At 42.7% G+C, this 20,848-nt stretch overlaps 1 protein-coding gene across 1 annotated transcript in view; it reads right to left on the bottom strand.

The window, feature by feature from the left end:
- The window catches only part of LOC110219986 (uncharacterized), a 39,254-nt gene extending 19,367 nt beyond the window's left edge, over positions 1-19,887 (bottom strand). The window contains 3 exon segments of the mRNA XM_021003806.2: positions 11,608-11,699; positions 16,049-16,477; positions 19,803-19,887. Of these exon segments, the coding sequence (XP_020859465.2) occupies positions 11,608-11,699; positions 16,049-16,079 (123 nt within the window). The 5' untranslated portion in view covers positions 16,080-16,477; positions 19,803-19,887.
- Positions 19,888-20,848: the final 961 nt, after the last annotated feature.

Here is a 20,848-nt window from a genome sequence, read left to right as displayed (position 1 = left end):
TGAAAAGAACACTAATAAAACAAAACAAAAATGTTCATAAGAAGACAAACTGCAATTGTTACTAATTTGCTAAATTTAATATATTTTTTCACATATACTTCAAAAGAAACACTAACAAGTTTACAGTTTCATATATAATCCTTTTTGTTCTTCACATGTTTAAACATTTGTGTTTGTTGAAGACTGTTAATGCAAAAAAACAGAAGAAAAAACCAACAGGTTGGAAAAATAGTGATGGCAAATATTACCAAAAAAAATTTTGACATTTAAAATACATAAGGAAATGTGAAAAATACACGAGGGTGATTCCAAGTTTATAATGGACAAATGTAGGCTAAGGATATGATCAAACAATTTTCAAAAGAGACTACACATTTTTTAGAATTGTATTTAACAAGTATTTATTAAATGCCTACTACGTGCCAAGCACTAAGCTAAGCACTTTACAGCTATGTGCTCATATGATCCTCACAACAAACCGGGGAAACAGGTGCTATTATTAACCCCATTTGAAAGATGAGGAAACTGGGGCAAATAGAGGATTTGCCCAGAGTGACACAGCTACTCAGTGTGTGAAGCCACACTTGAACTTAAATTTGATTCCAAGTTCAGGTCCACCTAGCTGCCAAATTGTTAATAATCACGTGAAAAATCCTCAACCTCATTAGAAATCAAATAAATCAATGAGGTCACCACCTGAGTGTTATCAAATTGACAGCAATAATTAAAAGCAATAAAGCTCCATGTGGCAGGAGGGGGATAAACAGGTAAACTCCTTTACTGCTGGTACAATCACAAACTTGTTGAATTCTTTTGGAAAGTAATCCGTGTGCTGAAGAAGTTACAAAATAATCATACTCTCTGAGTCAGCACTTTAGCAGTGCCTAAAACATTACAGGCTCTTAATAAATGTTTATTGGCTGGCTGATTGACCCAATAATTGTATTTCCAGGAGTATGCCCTGAAAGTGTTAGGTGGCTGGGAGGTGGGGAAGCTAACTATTCAAAGATTTTCTTAGCAGCATTTTTTCTAACTGCAAAACAAAGAAACAAAACCCAGTAGACAACTTAAATACCAACAACAGAAAAATGGTTAAATAAACAGTGGTACCTCAATGTAATGAAATACCATAAAGCAATTAAGGAACAAATATGACAAACAGAAAGGAATCTGCAAAGATCTTTAGTAAAAAATGTAAACACCATGCAAACACAGAAATGGCAGACCAGTGAGGAGGAAAAGTCAATGATAACGAATAGGCAAAGCACACTGAAGGAAACTTACGGGGAGGGCCTGAAGAGTTACACTACTGAGGAAAATACATGGTCAGTAATAATTCTGCTTAGTTGTACTGATGTTCAGTATCACTTATTAATGATTTAATTTAAAAAGAGGAAAGAACAAGATGAATATTTTAAAAGGGCCATGTTTTCAAGAAAAACTCCTGTAGCGAGGGTTAGTCTGTCAGTACCAAGCACTTATTAAGCACCTACTACGTGCCACTGACCACACTAAGCCCCAGGGATACAAAGAAAGGCAAAAACCAGTCCCTGCCCTCAAGCAGCTCACAGTCGAATGGAGGTGACGACATGAAAGCAGGAACACACAAAAAAGATCTACCAGGATCATTTAGGGGTGGTCTCAAAAGGAAAACCCCAAGGTAAAGGACTAGGAAAGGCTTCCTGCAGGAGCTTGGCCTTGAGCAGAGACCCCAGGGGAGCCAGGAGACAGAGATGCCTCCAAGCAAGGGCCTTTAACAAACCCACTGATCTCTTCATATGGATGTATATAACATACGTATTCATATTGTCTATACTATATATATATATATATATATATATATATATATATATATATATATATATATATATATATATATATATATATATATATATATACACATATATATACACAATAAAAAAAACCCAAAGAACCAAGAGAAAAAGAGAAGCCGAAGAAGGGGGCAGCAAATGGTTTTCAGTCTGTAACAGAGGAGCATGTGATCCTCAGAATCCACAAGCAGGTGACCCAGTTTTCCAATGGATAACTGGCCAAAGGACATGACCAGCTCACACACACCCAGGAAACAAACACCAAAAAGTGTGCAACAGCTGACTGTTTTTCTTCTGCTCTTTTTCCTTTCTTTGAAAAAAAATTCTTTGTTATAAGGGATGGTTCTCTGGGAAGGAGAAGGAAAAGTGATACAATGGGAAATCTAAGCAATGCAAAAACAAAAGATATCAATCAAAATCCATTTTTAAAAAACAAAAATGATCCACAAATCACCAAAAGTGAAACAAAGTCCAAGTAAAATACTCATGTGGTAATGCGCCATGCCCATCAAAGTAGCAAAACTTCTCCAAAAATAGGCAGGATCGTGGGGAAGCAAAGATACCTTGAGAGGTGTGTATTTGTAACCTCTGGGCTTAGCACAGTACCTGGCACGTAGAATTCAACTAATAAAGTGCTTGCTGACTGAGGCATTTTTTTGCCTCCCAAAAGGCCAACGGCTCCCTCTTGTCCTGTAGAACCCAATATAAGCTACGTTGTTTGGCATGTAAGGCCCTTCATATCCTGGTGGTAAGCAGCCTATCTCCCCAACCTTCTTATATATTACTTTTCCTTGATATTGCCTGGAGTCCTGTAAAACCAACATCCTTCCCCTTCCTCATGGATGGGACTGCCCTGTCCATCTCTTTGTAGTGGTTATTTCTCACGCCTAGAATGTCCTCCCTCCCAACCCACCACTGCAGCTTAGAGTCCATAATTTCCTTCAATACTCACTTCCAACACCTTTTTCTACAGGAAACCCTTTTCTGACACACCCCAGATATTAGCGCCTTCTTTTTATATACTTTATTTGTGCTAACATTAATTTTTTAAAAATTCTGAACATTTTAATTTAAAATTTGAAAATTCCGTTCCTCCCTCCAGAGTTCATCAGTTCTTTCTCTGGAGATGGACAGCATTTTTCATCATGAGTCCTTCGGAACTTTCTTGGATTGTTGTATGATTAGAGCAGCTAAGTCTTTCACAGTGGATCACCCTTACAGTATTGCACTTACTGTGCCCGATGTTCTCCTGGTTCTGCTCACTTCACTTTGCATTAGTTCACATAAGTCTTCCCAGGTTTTTCTAAAACCATCCCCCTCCTCATTTCTTATACACAATAGTGTTCCATCATCATCACAAACCACAACTTGTTCATCCATTTCCCACTGATGAGCATCCCCTCAATTTCCAAGCTTGGCCACCATAAAAAGAGCTGCTATAAATATTTTTGTACATACAGGTCCTTTTCCCTTTTCTTTGATCTTTTTGGGATACAGCCCAAGTAGCAGTAATGCTGGGTCGATGGTTAGGAACAGTTTTATAGCCCTTTGGGCATAGTTCCAAACGGTTCTGCAGAATGGCCGGACTAGTTCACAACTTTACCAACAGTGTGTTAGTATCCCAATTTTTCCACATCCCCTCCGGCATTTTTCATTTTCCTTTTCTGTCATGTTAGCCAATTTGGTAAGTGTGAAGCAGAATCTCAGAATCATTTTAATTTGTAATTTTCTAATTAGTAGTGATTTAGAGCATTTTTAATGTGACTTGATAACTTTGATTTCTTCTTCTGAAAACTACCTGTTCACATCCTTTGACAATTTATCAATTGGGGAATCTGACTCTTGTTTGTCTCAGTTCCCTATATAGCTGAAAAATGAGGCCTTTATCAGAGAACTTAGCTGTCAAAATTCTACCCCAGTTTCCTGTTTTCCTTCTAATTTTGGCCACATTGGTTTTATTTGTGTAAAATCTTTTTAATTTCATGTAATCAAAGCTATCCATTTTATTTCCCATGACCCTAGCTCTTATTTGGTCATAATTTTTCTCTTATCCATAGATCTGACAGGTAATTTTTCCCATGCTCCCCTCATTATGTTATTATCCTTTATGTCTAAATCATGTACCCATTTTGAGCTTTTCTTGATATGCAGTGTGACGCTGGTCTATACCTAGTTTCTACCAAACTGCTTTCCAGTTTTCCCAGCAGTTTTTGTTAAATAGTGAATTCCTGTCCCAAAGCTTAGATCTTTGGGTTCATCAAACACTAGATTAATGTTAGTGTCTTCCGACTCCAACTTATGTTCTACTGATTATGAACATATTATGTTATTGTATTACCAACAGGATCCCATAGGAAGAAGATAGCTAGAGATACCTCTTTTAAAATAACTCTAGAGAGTATATACACACACACATATATATATATATATATGTGTGTGTGTGTATATATACTGAGAATATACCTACCAAAACAAAACCAGGATCTATATGAACAACCATAAAAAACGGTATACAAATAAAATCAGATTTAAGTAAATGGAGAAATACTAATTGCTCATGGGTGACAAGGCCAACATAACAAAAACAACAATTTTACCAAATTAATTTTACCAAATTAATCTGTATATTCAATGCCATCCCAATAAAATTACAAAAAAAGATTTATGGAGCTAGGAAAAAATAATAACAAAATTCATTTGGAAGAACAAAAGGTCAAGAATATCAAAGAAACATGTAAAAAAATTTAAAGGAAGGAGGTTTAGCAGTACCAGATCTTAAAACATATTACAATTATCATATTGTAATTATCATAACTATTTGGTGCTGGCTAAGAAATGGAAAGGTGTATCAGTGGAACAGAGTAGACATACAATCTACAGCAGCAAACGAAAATAGTTACTCAGTGTTTGAGAAGTGTAAACACTTAAGTTTTTGGTAAACCATTTGGTTTTCTATTATTTGGCAAAAATTATTGGGAAAGCTGGAAAGCAGTCTGGCAGACACTGGGCATAGAGCAACATCTTACACTATTTACCAAAATAAAGTTAAAATGGATACATGACCTAGCTATAAAGGGAGATATTACAAGAAAATCTGAAGAACAAGGAGCATATTACCCATCAGACTTATGGGTAGGTGAACAATTTAAGAGCAAACAAGAGGGGCAGCTAGGTGGCGCAGTGAATAGAGCCCCGGTCCTGAAGTCCGGAGGACCTGAGTTCAAATCTGACCTCAGACCAAACACTTGACACTTACTAGCTGTGTGACCCTTGGCAAGCCACTTAACCCCAACTGCCTCGCTAACAAAAAAGCAAAAAACAAGAGACAGTATTGTGAGATGTGACATGGATAATTATGATAACATTAAATTAAAAAGGTTTTGTACAAATAAAACAAATATAGCCAAGATCAGAAGGAAAGCAAAAAACTGGGGAAAAAATTTATAGACATTTTCTCAGATAAAGGTCTCATATCTCAAACATATAAAGAACTTTGTCAAATCTATAAGAATGCAAGTCATTCCCCAATTGATAAATGGTCAAAGGATATGAACAGGCAGTTTTCCAATGAAGAAATCAAAACAATTTATAGCCATTTGAAAAAATGCTCTAAACCATTATTGATTAGAGAAATGCAAATTGGAACAACCTTGAGATATCATATTACACCTGTCAGATTGGCCAAAATTACAGAAGAGGAAAGTGACAAATGTTGGAGGGGATGTGGAAAACTTGGGAACTTAATTCATTGTTGGTGGAATTGTGAGCTGATCCAACTATTTTGGAGAGAGATCTGGAATTATACCTAAAGAGTTATTAAACTGCCTATACCCTTTGACCCAGCAATACCACTATTAGATTTGTTTCCCAAGAGGATTAGGGAAAAAGGAAAAGAGCCTACATGTTACAGCAGCTCTCTTTGTGGTGGCACAGAACTGGAAATTGCAGGGATGCTGATAACTTGGGGAATGGATAAACAAATTGGTATATGTTCATGATGGAATATTACTCTGCTATAAGAAATGATGAGTTCAATGATTTTAGAAAAGCATAGAGAGACCTTCATGAAATAATGAAAAGCAAAATCAGCAGAACCAAGAGAACACTGTCTGTAGTAACAGCAGTATTGTTTTAAGAACAATTTTGAGCAGCCAAGTCATTCCGACTACTATGAATATGCCGATTAACCTCAGAGATCCTATGAGGGAAGATGCTGTTTGACTCCAGAAGGAATGCTGCTGTGGTGCAGGAAATGATGGGCTGGTTGATTTAGAAAAACGTGGAAAGACTCGGACTTACGAAAGAAAATGCTATCCACCTATGTTCACAGATACCTACCTATCCACAGTTAACTGTAGGGCAGGGGATGGGGTGGGTGGTGGGGGGAGGAGAGACGAAAAAAATAAAGTAAAAAGTACACAACAGAGAACAAAAGAAAATCAACAAGGAGGCAAAGAAAAACTGGGCAGCTCTGAAAATAATGTGTAGTGTTTGTTATACAGGTTTTCTTGAAATGGAAACTTGTTGTTTTATATTGAATCCTCTCTCATGGTCTGCTGCATAAGTGACAATTTTTTCTTCTTTTCTCATTTTATATTTAAGTATAAAATGAAAAAAAATTACAAAAAATACATAAAAATATCCCCTATTTGCTTCTAAAACAGTTTGTTGTCTGTCCCAATAATGGTGTTGGCTTGATCCAGGATTTCTCCCTGAGATGACTTATTACTTCTGATTTTTGTTTTCAATTTTCTAAAAAAAGTTTTTAGGCAACTGGGGTTAAGTGACTTGCCCAGGGTCACACAGCTAGTAAGTGTCAAGTGTTTGGTCCGAGGCCAGATTTGAACTCAGGTCCTCCTGTCTTCAGAGCCGGTGCTTTACCCACTGCGCCACATAGCTGCCCCTCTTCTGACTTCTTTTAACAAACTACAAATGAAGCAGTTTGGCATACCAGAAGAAATCCTGGACTTGCAGTCAGGAAAAGTCCCAGATTGGAATGCTGGAATTAGTGGCTGTGTGACCACGGACATGTCACCTAAACTTTTGGAACCTAAGCTTACTTGTCTGCAAAATGGGGATAATTATACCTATACTCTTTACCCCACAGGGCTGTTGGGAGGCTACTTGATAATGGCTACACGTATTCGTTTGTTCATATTCTAAATTGCGATCAGTGTCAGGTCAGATTGACCCCACCAAGTTCCAAAGTGATGACAGACCTGAGTTCTCTTTTGGCATACTGTATGCACCCTTCAGGAATCCAGCTCAGAGCTCTGGGTTCAACATTCCCTGCTCTTGTGCCAATCCAGCGGACATTTGTTTGTTTGTTTGTGGGGTTTTTTTTGGCCTTTTGGCTTAGTTCTTTAGCCTTTAAACATTTACTAACCCTTTACTGACTTCTACATGCCAACTCAAGGCACTGAGCTCCTAGCCTTCCTTGGTCCCAGAATTCACTCGTCCCCTAATTACCTGTCACTCTTCTGCAGAAAAAGGCAGCTAGAGGGCATAATAGTTACAGCACTGGGCCTGGAATCAGGAAAATCTGAGCTCAAGTCCAGCCTCAGACAAGCGCTACTGTATGACCCTGGGCAAGTCACTCCACCTCAGTCTGCCTCAGTTTCTGCCCCTGTGAATGGGGGTCTCAACAGCACCTACTTCATTATGAGGATCCGTTGACACCATCAAGTGTTTGCACATGATAAAACCAACTGCCTTCCCCTACTTCCTTGTAGAAGCCAATATTTTTTATTTTATATTTTTTTTTTGAGGCAATTGGGGTTAAGTGACTTGCCCAGGGTCACACAGCTAGTAAGTGTCAAGTGTTTGGTCTGAGGCCACATTTGAACTCGGGTCCTCCTGACTCCAGGGCCGGTGCTCCATCCACTGCGCCACCTAGCTGCCCCAGAAGCCAATATTTTTTAAATTAATTAATTTATTTTTAGTTTTCAACATTCACTTCCATATGCTTTTGAGTTTTAAATGTTCTCCCCCTCCCTCTCCAAGATGGCTCATAATCTGATATAGGCTGTACTTATACATTCCTATTAAACATATTTTCACATTAGTCATGTTGCAAAGAAGAATTAGAACCAACAGGAGGAACCACAAGAAAGAGGAAACAAAACACAACAGAAGAAAAATAAAGAGCAAACAGTCTGCTTCCATCTGCATTCAGACTCCATGGTTCTTTCTCAGGATGTGGACAGCATTTTCCATCATGAGGCCTTTGGAGATGTCTTAGATCCTTGCACTGCTGAGAAGAGCTAAGTCTATCAACGTTAGTCATCACACAATGCAGCCGTTACCGTGTACAACATTCTCCTGGTTCTGCTCAAGAAGCCAGTATTTCTTAGGATACTTGTAACACAGATACGAAAAACAAAAATAATATGCAATGCCAAGGTCATTAAAAATTCATAGGAATCTTCCAAGTCCCTGACTATCTGGGCTAATGGGAACTAGGCCTAGGAAACTATAGCTCACAAACATAGGTTAGGATATTTGAAATACCAGTCTAGAGTCAAGGGAAAGAAGGGGCACAGGCATTGGGAATTCCAAACCTCTGACTCAGAACAAGAAGGGTCAGGAACACAATGCCTTAAGTAAGAGGTTCAGTGAACAATGAAGGCTTACAAAAACAGTGCTGTAGAATAGTGGGGACTGCTAGACTTTGAATCAGGACTCAAATCCCACTCTTTAAAAAGCATTTATTAAACTTTAAAAAGCTTACTCTGCTAAGCGCTGGGGATAAAAAGGAAGGCAAACCGTGGCCCCTGCCTTCCAGCAGCCCATATCTAAACAGGAGATGACATGCAAGGAACTAGAAGCATACAAGATAGAGACGGTGTAAAGAAATGGAAGGCAATCTTGGAAGGAAGGGACTAAGGAGAGCAGGAAAGACCTCCTGTAGAAAGTGGGACATGGGCTGAGACTGGGAGGAAGCCAAGGAAGCCCAGAAGAGAAGGTGAGGAAGGAGAGTATTCCAGGCACGGCAGACAGCTGGCGGACAGGCAGAGTCGGTACCACGTCCAGACTATGGCCACCTGTCCTCCATCCATTCCCTCGTCTCCAGTACCTTGGACTCTGAGGTGTGGGGCTCTCCCTGGTGAGCTCTGACCCTACCCTGGCCAGTGCCAGGCCCGCAGCTCATTTCCTGACCACTTGCACATCACCCAGAGGCATCTGAACCTCCAGGCCCCTTTGCAGCTCCTCTTTACGGGTTACCTTACCCCAGCAGAATGTGAGCTCACCGAGGTCAGGAGTGACCTTGCTCGCTTCTATCTGTATACCTGGGACAATGCCTAGCACACAGTAAGAGCTTAATACATATTTCAATCATTCACTTATTCAAATGGGGAGGGGAAGGAGAGTGAGGACACTAAAGGAGTGGAGAGCATTTCCAGTGGAAATTCCTAACTCTTTTTTTCATCATCAATCCCGCGGGCAGTCCAGTGTACCTAGGGGCCCTTTCTAAGATTCTTTCTAAATGCATAAAATAAAATACAATCAATTATAAAGGAAATCAATTATCTGAAACATATCCCAATTCCCCTTCTGCCTGATCAATTGTTTGCAATCTGCTGTGATGTGTCTTTATCCAGGTTATGCCCACAAACTGTGGGTCTTCCCAGAACTATGTCATTGGCCTTCTTCTCTTCTCCCTCTACACTGTTTTACTCAGTGATCCCATTAGGTCCCGTGAATTAGATGAATTATCACCTGTATCTATACAGATGATTCTCAGATTGGTATTCAACCCTAACGTCTCTCCAAAGCTCCAGTCTCACATCTCCAACTGCCTATCAAATTGGATGTCCCATAGAGACAGGAAACTCAAGTTCCAAATGAACTCATCTTTGCCTCCGCTCTTCCGAATTTCCCTATTACTGCTGAGTGCGCCACCATCCTTCCATTCCCCGGGGTTACAATCTAGGTGTCATCCTCAACTGGAACTTCCAAGAAATCAAGAAACACTCGCCAAGCACCTACTAAACGCTGAGTACCATGCTGAGCACTGGGTACGCAGTCAGTCACCAAGTCCTGTCAATGTCCTCTCTCTAACGTGGCCGCTTCTCTCCTCTGACAATGTCACCACACTGGGCCCGGATCACTGCAGGTCTTCCTCCTCCACGCTGTCTCCTGGCCGCCTTTAAGTCTATCAAAAACTCTACCTTCTACAGGGAGCCCTTCTCAATTCTCCTTAATCCTAGTGCTTCCCCCAGTCTGTCCTGCCTAGAACTTATTTACGTAAAGTTGCTTACATGTTGTCTGCCCCCCAGACTGGGAGCTCCTTGAGGGCAGGCACTGTTTCTTGTCTCAGTATCCCCAGCACTTAGCACAGCCTAGGACATAGTGGGTGCTCAAAAAAGCTTGTTGACTAAGTGACTGGCTAAAACACTGTTATCAAAATAGGTTTTTTAAAGTTCACAGACTTGGGGCAGCTAGGTGGCGCAGTGGATAGAGCTCCGGCCTTGGAGTCAGGAGGACCTGAGTTCAAATCCAGCCTAAGACACTTGACACTTACTAGCTGTGTGACCCTGGGCAAGTCATTTAACCCTGATCGCCTCGCCCCCCCCCAAAAAAAAAGTTCATAGACTGAACAAAAGAACATAACGCTAATTTGGGGTCTCTAAGTCAACATGCAGCCGCAGGGATCTGTCCCTATCTGAACGTAGTGGGTTAGGAATCTGGAGACCGGCTTCTCTCTTGCCAGGCACGTGTTCTAAGGGGGCTAAAGACAGACAGAAAGGCCCCGTAGACACCAAAAGATTTATGGTAGAGCTTTATGCATTGCAAACCACTGTGAACAAAACGAGTGTCCACCCACCACCAGTGGTGGCACAGGAACGTAATGGAATATTACTGTGCTGTGAGGAACAGCGACGGTCAAGCACACGGAACGTGGGAGGCGAGCCAAGATTTTTAGGAAGAGATGCCAAGGGAAGTGCGCAGAATCAGGACGTCAACATATACAATGACAACAATGTAAAAAACAACCGCACAACAAAAAACAACTGAATGCTGTGTAACCACAAGAACACCACGTCTGAGGCCCCAAGAAAAGCTATGAGAGCAAAATGCTTTCCCTTCTTCAGAGGCGGGGGGCTATGGACGGAGAAGACGGTAGGTCCTGTCAAGCTTGAATGACACGCTGATTAGCTCTGCCCAGCTGTTTCTTTTCAAGTTCTTTGTTATCAAGAGATGACTCTCTGAATAAGAAACAGGGGAGGTTAAGCTAGGTCTGGACTAGTGTGAATCAAGAATCCCCCAAAGCGATCACATTATTTGAATTCGAACCACATACTTCCCTTGGGCTGAGGGCAATCACTGTATTTCACAGGATTTCAACTTCAAATGTGCAAATTCAAATACTTCAGGGGATTCAATATTCACACTAATCAGGACCTCCTTGTATATATTAGGAAATGAAGAAGATGTAAAAACAAAAGATATCAATCATTTTTTTAAAAGAGACATTGGATCTAATTTCAGTTCTTTCCATTCTGAGATCAGGGAAATCATTTCATCTCTTGCGCTCAGTTTCTTCAGACCCCAAATGAGGGGGTGGGGATGGGTGATCAACTGTCCACTCACATTCTCACAACTTATCAACCTGACATCCTCTGTCAGAAAAGGCTCATTTTCTTGGCAAGAAAAACTGGGACTCTGGTGCCTCAACAGGACATGGCTGGGCAAAGACCAAAGGTAAGTCAAGGTGACCTATCTGCTCTAAGAAATGACCCAGCATTTGGGAGAGAGAAAAAGTCCAACTCACCTGGGCTCTGTCTGACAGGAGATCAGAGGTCATTCCTTCCTCCTGCTCTGTGCTCCTTTCTTGGGGAAGATAAGAGTCTTGAGAAGGTAGATCTGAGGGGAGAAAAGGTGCCATGAGGGAGATGTGTAGCTTCCTGACTCAGCAGCTTGGAAATCCCCAACCAAGAGGGGTGACCACCAAGATCCCTACACAAAGGGAGGTCGAAAGGCCCTCCAGAGCAATCATGGCCCTGCAGGGAAAGATTAAGGAGACCCTGACCCAGTCTCTCTGGTCGCAGCAGGCCCCAAGGGATAGTACTAAGATCTGAACTGGGGGCAAATGGATGGGGATTCACAGCCATGTGCTACAAAGTGTGATCTTCCTTATATAAGGAAGTATAACCACAATCATCATCACAATACTCACAGTGTACTAATTTACAGAGAGCATTGAAGTGTGAAAAGCACTTTTATAAATATTATCTCATTTCATGCTCACAAACACCCTGGGAGATATGTGCAATTATTATCTCCATATTACAGATGAGGACACCAGGGCAATCAGAGGGGAAGTGACTCGCCCAGAGTCACACTGCTAGTCAGTGACTGAGGCTGGATCTGAACTCAACTCTTTCTGACTCTTAGTCCAGTGCTCTGTTCACTGTGCCACCTAACTTCCTCAGGAATAAAATCTCCCAATTCTCCTCCATGGCTCATGGGGAGCATCAGAATCCATTTTCAGGCTTCTTTGGAAAAAGTTATTTTCTGAGGCCTGGTGGATATGGCACAAAACTGAGAGTAAGGCATCAGAATTCTAATCTCATCTCTGACACAAGCTTCTCACCCGATTTCTAGGATCTCAATTTGCAAATATGCAAAATGGGGAGGAAAAAATGACACCTGACCCAACCCACCTCATAGATTTGCATAAGGACAAAATGACATTATATGGAAACATGTAAACAAATCACATGCTCACTGCCAGTACCTTCTGAAAGCGTGGCAAAGTCCTTTGAAGGGAAGAGCTTAAGAGGGGCTTTGCTGTTCCCTCCCAATGACCCCTGCTCCTGGAACAACCAACAGGAAATTGCTTTCCTACCTTGATTTCTTAGGGTACGTGTTTCACATCTAGCAGAGGGAGGTATAAGACAAAGAAGGCAGAAGATGGGATGTTTCTGGGGTTCACCTTAGGCTTCAAATATTCTCATGTAATGAGTATTCTACACCCTAAGGCCAGGGAGACCTTCCTCTAGTAGAGGAGTTTTCATCTGGGGCCTACAGAATCCCATGGTGACCATCAACAGATTTCAAGGGGTCCACAAACTTGGATGAGTCAACAAATTATATCTTTATTTTCATTAACCTCTAGCAGAAAGTTAGCCTTCCCTTCCATTCTTTAAAAAAATGGCATTCTGACAAGGTGTCTATGGGCTCCGCCGGAACACCAAAGAGTCCGCGAGTCAAAAAAGACTAAGAGGCCCTGCTCTACTGTTTGGTTGGATGGGGATCCATGGGGCCAAGAGGTGAGAAGAGTAGGCGAGGCTTCCACAGCATGAGGAACCGTCCACTAGAGCAGGAAGCCAGAAGCTTTTTTGCGCAAACTGGACCTTTCGGGCAATCTGGCTGAAATTCTTCTCAGAAACATGTTTTTAAATGCATAAAACAGAATACCCAAAATTACAAAGGAAACCATTATACAGATACTTATCAAAATATTTTAAAAACTAAGTTCATGGACCCAAGGTTAGCAACTTCCGACCTAGAATACTGAGAGGAATCTGACAGTGAGGATGTAACTGACGTATCAATAATCAATCAATCAATAAGCATCTATTAGGAGCTTAGTGGGGACCCCAAGGAAGGTAAGAAACTGAAAGGACAAAAAAGATCAGGTTGCATTACCTACCACCGGCCTGCCTACTTATATCATGGCTAACAGGACAATGCGTCCTACAAATAGAAGCATGCGTAGACATAAACATATACGTAATGGCTAACATTTATAGTGTTTTAAGATGTGCAAAGCACTATACAGATATTATTTCATTTGATCCTCACAAGCACTCTGGGAAGGTAGGTGCTATTATTATTATTATCCCCACTTTACAGATGAGGAAACGGTGGCAAAGGTTAAGTGACTTTTCTAGGGTCATATAGCTAGGACATATTTAAGGCTGGATCTGAACTCCTCGACTCCTGGTCTACCACACTATCCGCTAGCTACCTCTTCATGTATCTATATGGATTTAGAGATAGTTGTGTGTGCAAATACAGACAGATACGTAGACATCTCCATAGAGACAGATGTAAACAGATCTACTGATGAAGTCCAGTTTTAGATCTATAGCTCCACCAATATCTATAGCAGATCTATCTCTATATCTATAGCAGCCTATTTCTATACTATAGCAGATCTATCTCTATATCTATAGCAGATCTATCTCTATATCTATAGCAGATCTATCTCTATCTATAGCAGATCTATCTCTATATCTATAGCAGATCTATCTCTATATCTATAGCAGATCTATCTCTATATCTATAGCAGATCTATCTCTATATCTATAGCAGATCTATCTCTATCTATAGCAGATCTATCTCTATATCTATAGCAGATCTATCTCTATCTATAGCAGATCTATCTCTATATCTATAGCAGATCTATCTCTATCTATAGCAGATCTATCTCTATATCTATAGCAGATCTATCTCTATATCTATAGCAGATCTATCTCTATATCTATAGCAGATCTATCTCTATATCTATAGCAGATCTATCTCTATCTATAGCAGATCTATCTCTCTATCTATAGCAGATCTATCTCTATCTATAGCAGATCTATCTCTATATCTATAGCAGATCTATCTCTATATCTATAGCAGATCTATCTCTATATCTATAGCAGATCTATCTCTATATCTATAGCAGATCTATCTCTATCTATAGCAGATCTATCTCTATCTATAGCAGATCTATCTCTATCTATAGCAGATCTATCTCTATCTATAGCAGATCTATCTCTCTATCTATAGCAGATCTATCTCTCTATCTATAGCAGATCTATCTCTATCTATAGCAGATCTATCTCTATATCTATAGCAGATCTATCTCTATATCTATAGCAGATCTATCTCTATCTATAGCAGATCTATCTCTATCTATAGCAGATCTATCTCTATATCTATAGCAGATCTATCTCTATATCTATAGCAGATCTATCTCTATATCTATAGCAGATCTATCTCTATATCTATAGCAGATCTATCTCTATATCTATAGATCTATCTCTATATCTATAGCAGATCTATCTCTATATCTATAGCAGATCTATCTCTATCTATAGCAGATCTATCTCTATATCTATAGCAGCCTATTTCTATACTATAGCAGATCTATCTCTATATCTATAGCAGATCTATCTCTATATCTATAGCAGATCTATCTCTATATCTATAGCAGATCTATCTCTCTATCTATAGCAGATCTATCTCTCTATCTATAGCAGATCTATCTCTATATCTATAGCAGATCTATCTCTATATCTATAGCAGATCTATCTCTATATCTATAGCAGCCTATTTCTATACTATAGCAGATCTATCTCTATATCTATAGCAGATCTATCTCTATATCTATAGCAGATCTATCTCTATATCTATAGCAGATCTATCTCTATATCTATAGCAGATCTATCTCTATATCTACAGCAGATCTATCTCTATCTATAGCAGATCTATCTCTATATCTATAGCAGATCTATCTCTATATCTATAGCAGATCTATCTCTATATCTATAGCAGATCTATCTCTATCTATAGCAGATCTATCTCTATAGCTATAGCAGATCTATCTCTATCTATAGCAGATCTATCTCTCTATCTATAGCAGATCTATCTCTATATCTATAGCAGATCTATCTCTATATCTATAGCAGATTCATCTCTAAATCTATAGCAGATCTATCTCTATATCTATAGCAGATCTATCTATATATCTATAGCAGTCTATCTCCATATCTATAGCTATCTATCTAGAGCTACAATGATACAGAGTCATCTTTTTCCCCCTCTAGCCAGGGCCAACCCATTCACAAGGAACAGATCTGATGAAATCCCACATGGATGACACTTTGCAAACCTTAAAGCAGGACAGAAAGGCTAGCTATCCAACCCTAGAAAATGAGGGGATTGGCTTCCCGACGGGCGAGGTCCCTAGAGACCTGAGAAATGACGGAGACCTGGTGCATCTGAGCAGCTGACCTTCATGGAGCATCAGGGCTAGCAAAGAACTTGAGTGCCAGGATCTCGCTGGACTTCACAACAACCCCCCAGGTGGGCCCTGGAGCACAGGGATGCTTCTCCTGGAGTCCTGAGACAGCAAACTTCAGCTCAGACAAGCAAGGTGACCTGCCCAGGGCCATGGGCGGAACACCAGCCCACCCACCACCTTTCATAATCCTCACCTCTCTCAAACATTTGGACCAAACTCTCCATGATCACCTCTGCCTGGCTGTGCCTGGATGCTCTGGCTTTACTGCAAAGGCCAGATGGTAAGAAGAGCGTCCCCCTTCAGCACGAGCCACTCCAAGCGCGTCCTTTCCCATCAGCCTGTCCTGAAGCTGCTGCCAAGGGTCTCAGGGCAGACGTGTCTCCTCCCATTAGGGATGCCTGCGTCCCAAAGATACTTCCTTTCACGTAAGTGACTGTTCAGACTGCTTGGCCTTCACCCTCCTAGAGAAGAGGAGTGTACAAACTCAAGGCCGCTTTGGCGGGGACCATCACCACACGAGTCTCTGTCTCCCTGGAGGGAACCTTTCCACTGGCACTTCTGGGATGGCTCAGTTGCCTCGGTCACAGATCTCATCCCAGGCTCCTGAAGACAGCCAAATGCCCTGGACAAACAAACGAGGCCATGATGAGCTTCATTCATTCCAAACACTCAGTGACTGCCATGCAGTTTCAGAAGAAGCAATGGGGAACCATGGACACAGGGCCAGCCTTTGAGCCTGGAAGACCTAGGTTTAAGTCTGGCCATTGACACATACTAGTTGCGACTACTAGCAAGTCTTTTACCTTTTTCCACCCAAAGACCATGGGTTACATGTAAGTGGCAAATCTGTATTGGTGGATGGAGCTTCTACCTGGAGACTTGCCTACCCTGATGAAACCCAAGGTCTGGAACCTCCAGCACCCAAATAAAGGTGCTCTCACAATACATAAGGGCTTGTGGAAAACTATGAAGGAGATAAGGATAAATAGTAGAAAGTAGACTCCTTAAGGGCAGGGACCTCAAAAATAGAAAAAAAATTCCATTTTTGCCTTTGTCTCTCCAGCTCCTTTGCATATCATATTATCTCTCCATTAGAAAGTGAGCTTCTTGAGGGAACAGATCCAATTTTTGCCTTTCTTTGAATCCCCAGTGCTTAGCAAAAGCACTTTAAAAATGCTTGCTGACTTAACTCGGCAAGTCCTTGGACTTCAAGGGCAGCTTAATAAATGCTTGTTGACATTGAAGTGGACAAAGGCTGAGATGGGGAGACCGGTAGCTTGCTCTCTAGCCGAGCACTGCTGCTCTCCCTGAAAATCACCCTGTGAATGCGTGTCTGAGTAAGAGTTTGCTCTTGTCAGGACCGCAGGAGGAACATCCCTGTGCTCCTAGCCTCACCTGGTGAGATTCCAATGAGAGCATGTCTCTAAAACCCTGGGAAACCTTAATGCTTAATGGAGAGGGGGAGGGAAAAGCAGAGACTGAGAGAGAGAAGGAAAGAAGGAGAAGGTGAGAGGGAGACAAAGAGGGGAAGGGAGGGGGAGGGAGGGGGAGAGAGAGGGAGAGAGAGAGAAGGGGAGACAAGAAGATAGAGAGAGACAGAGAGGAACGACGGGATTTCAAGGCAGGAGCTGGTTCTTCAACAATTATAAGATTTAGAGTTAGAAGAAATCTTTGTTGTTCAATCATTTCAGTTGTGCCTGACCCTGTGACCCCATTTGAATTTTTTTTTGACAAAGATACTGGAGTGATTTGCCATTTCCCTCTCTGCTCATTTAACAGATGAGGAACTGAGGCAAACAAAGTTAAGTGACTTGCCCAAGGTCACACGGCTGAGAGGTTGTGCTTTAAATGAACCTACTGGTTTTTTCAGAATAAACAATAACAGTCAGGATACTATACAATATATAGAGTCCTTTAGATGAACTTCAGGAATATGCTAAGCACTTGAGAAAGAAAAAGTTAAAAAGATCCACCAGAAAAATTAAGAAAAAAGTGGTGGTCCTCAAACTCAACAAAGAAAGAGACCACAGAGGGTGGAGGGTCAGAAATAAGATGAGAAAGAAAAGACACGAGGAAGGGGCTTTTACAGAATGAGAGTAGAAATCCCCTAGGAAAACAATAGCTCCCCAGGTCTCTCTCCTTTCCTGGTTCTATCTCTTCCCTGCCCACCAGTGTCTTGGGTTCCCCACTTCTGACACCACCCCCCTTTCCCCTTCAGTCTTTCCTCCTAATTTCTAAGAAGGATCAGCGGTTCTCTCATACCCACATCCCCCCAACCACCCCAATACCAGCTGGAGGAAGGGCGGAGCCACAAAGCCACTCCCCCTCTGGCACTCCACTTTTAAGTAACTAAAGAACCGTTATGGCCAACACGACAGAAAAGATAAATGACCAATGTTGGACGGAATGCGGGAAAAAAGAAACATTAATACAGTGTTGGTGGAGTTGTGAACTGATTCAACCATTCTGTAGAGCAATTTGGAACTATGTTCAAAGGACTATAAAACCATGCATACACTTTGACCTAGCAACACCACTACTAGGTGTGCATCTCAAGAGAAATAAAAAGCAAAAAGTAAAAGGACTTATACGTACAAAAATATTTATAGCAGCTCTTTTCTGGGGGCAAAGAATTAGAAATTGAGGGGATGCCCATCAACTGAGTAGTGGCTGAACAAGTTGTGGTATGTGATTATGATGGAATACTATAAGAAATAGTAGTATAAGAAATATGATGGAAATACTGTAAGTACTATAAGAAATGATGACAGGATGCTCTCAGAAAATCTGGATAGACTTGCATGGGCTGATGCAAAGTGAAATGTACTGTGTATAAAGTAATAGCACTATTGTGAGATGATCAGCTGTGAATGACTTAGCAATTCTCGCAATACAATGATCCAAGACAACTCTGAAGGCTAACCATCCCCAGAGAAAGAACTGATGGTGTCTGAATACAGATTGAAGCACACTTTTTTACTTTCTTTACTTTTCCTGAGGTTTTTTTTTGTCTATGTTTTCTTTCACAACACGATTATTATGGATATGTTTTGCATGACTACACATGTATAATCTACATTGAATTGCTTGACTTCTCAATGAGGGGAGGTGGAGAGGGAGGAAGGGAGAGAATCTGGAACTCAAAGTTTTAAAAACAAATGTTAAAATTGTTTTTTACATGCAACTGGAGAAAAATAAAAAGAAAATATTTTTTAAAAATAGAATCACTAAGAAAATGGAAAACAAAAAGGGCTTTGCAAACCTTAAAAAAAAGAAAGAAAAGAAACAGCAGTGCTGTTGTGGTTTCTACTAAATGGTTGGGAAAAAATACAGGGTTATCCTAAGAGCCATAGTCCAATATGACAATAAAGGAATCCTTTATACGCCCATCAGGGCCTCGGGGTCCTAAATGGATGGGTGGACGGACACACACGGTGGGCATCCTTCTCTGACACACAGGAGGGGCTGCAGGGGCACTGACTGGGGCAGAAAGGGGGGGCCTTAGACCCCCACGCCCGCCCCAGCATGTGGGCTGCTCCCCCACCCCGACCCCTGTCCCCACCCCACACCTGGGTGTGCAAGCGTGTGTACACACACACACACACACACACACACACACCCCTCTTGCCCCAGGTGAGCACCCATTACACTCGCACACTGACACAGCCCTCAACCCCCACGCAAGGCCGCGCTCACGCGCGCGCACACACATAAACCGCCCCCCCTCCCCGGGAGTCCTTACATGCACCCTGACATCTGAACACGCTTCGGACGCCTGCACCCCGAACCAGGCGACCCCAAGCAGCCCTCGGCCCAGCAGGGCCTCCCCACCCCGCCACAGCCCTCGCGCAAGCTCGCGCGTACTCCCAGACACGCACACCCACGCTCAGACATCTCGCGGACCCCCAGCTTTTCTCCCCTCGGGGACCCCTCCCCCTTTTCCTCACCTGCGCTGCAGAGCTGACCCCCCGAACAAAAGGCTCGAAGGCACGTCCAGGCCCCGCTGAGAATTGCGCCTGCGCGACCGGAGCCCCGAAACTACAATTCCCAAAATTCCACCGAGGCCGGCGCGGTCTGTCCTGAAGGCGCAGGCCCAGTCTGCGATCCCGGCGCCTTCTGGGAAATGGAGTCTCCTCTGCCGCTGCGCCCGACCAAGAGCAGGAGCCGCCGCGCTCCCCGGACGCCATTTCCCAGGGGGCTCAGCGGCGCACGCCTGAACCCGAGTCTTTCGAGGGGGCCACGCTCCAAAGAGGAGGGAGGGAAGTGGCTGGTGGGCTCCAGCCCCAAGGATGAGAGAGTATGTGACGGACCGACGGAAACCGAAGGGGAGAGCGAGGGCAGAAGGAGAGAGAGGCGGCGCGCTTTGCACGGGGGCTCCCTCCAGCCGCGCACCCCCTCGCCGCCCGGGGCATCCCCTGCCTGCCCTGTGCCCGGGGTGCAGCGGCTGGGGCGGCGCGTCTACACTGTACCCCGTTCTTCCCAGACATCCGGTGCCCAGGCTGAGCCCGCAGCTCGGTTCTCCGTCCCGCATCCGCCCTAAAGCCTGGCGCCCAGGCGTGCCCCGGAGGCCGCTGTGGTGGGGTGCGCTGGCCGTAGGGACGCCGAGCAGCCGGGTCCTGCAGTGTAGACGGGTTCGCCTTTTTGGGTGCCGTCGTATGGCGGGTTTCTAATGGCACCGACCTCACAGGGTGGTGGTGAGGACGGAATGAGATAATATTTGTGCAGCGCCGTGCAAACCTTAAAGCACTGTGTGAATGCGGACTGCTGCGACGCTGAGTTTGCAAGGCACTGAGACGCGCCCCAGTTCGTTCGTTCGTTTTATTTTTAAGAATTGCACATCACTCCCCTTCGTGCACTCCGCAGCCCAGCCAGACTGCCCGTCTGGCTGTTCCTCATCTGTGACCTTCCAACTCCAGCCACTTTGCATTTGCCCACTCTGGCCTTCAAAGTTCAGGTCAAGTGCTACCTCCTGCATGGAAGGAGTCTTTTCAGA

This window comes from Phascolarctos cinereus, unplaced genomic scaffold, assembly GCF_003287225.1.
Source record: "Phascolarctos cinereus isolate Bilbo 61053 unplaced genomic scaffold, phaCin_HiC Scaffold_726;HRSCAF=1367, whole genome shotgun sequence".
Classification (NCBI taxonomy): Eukaryota; Metazoa; Chordata; class Mammalia; order Diprotodontia; family Phascolarctidae; genus Phascolarctos; species Phascolarctos cinereus.
The sequence above is the reverse complement of the archived record's forward strand: the minus strand, read 5'-3'. Positions and strand labels throughout refer to the sequence as shown.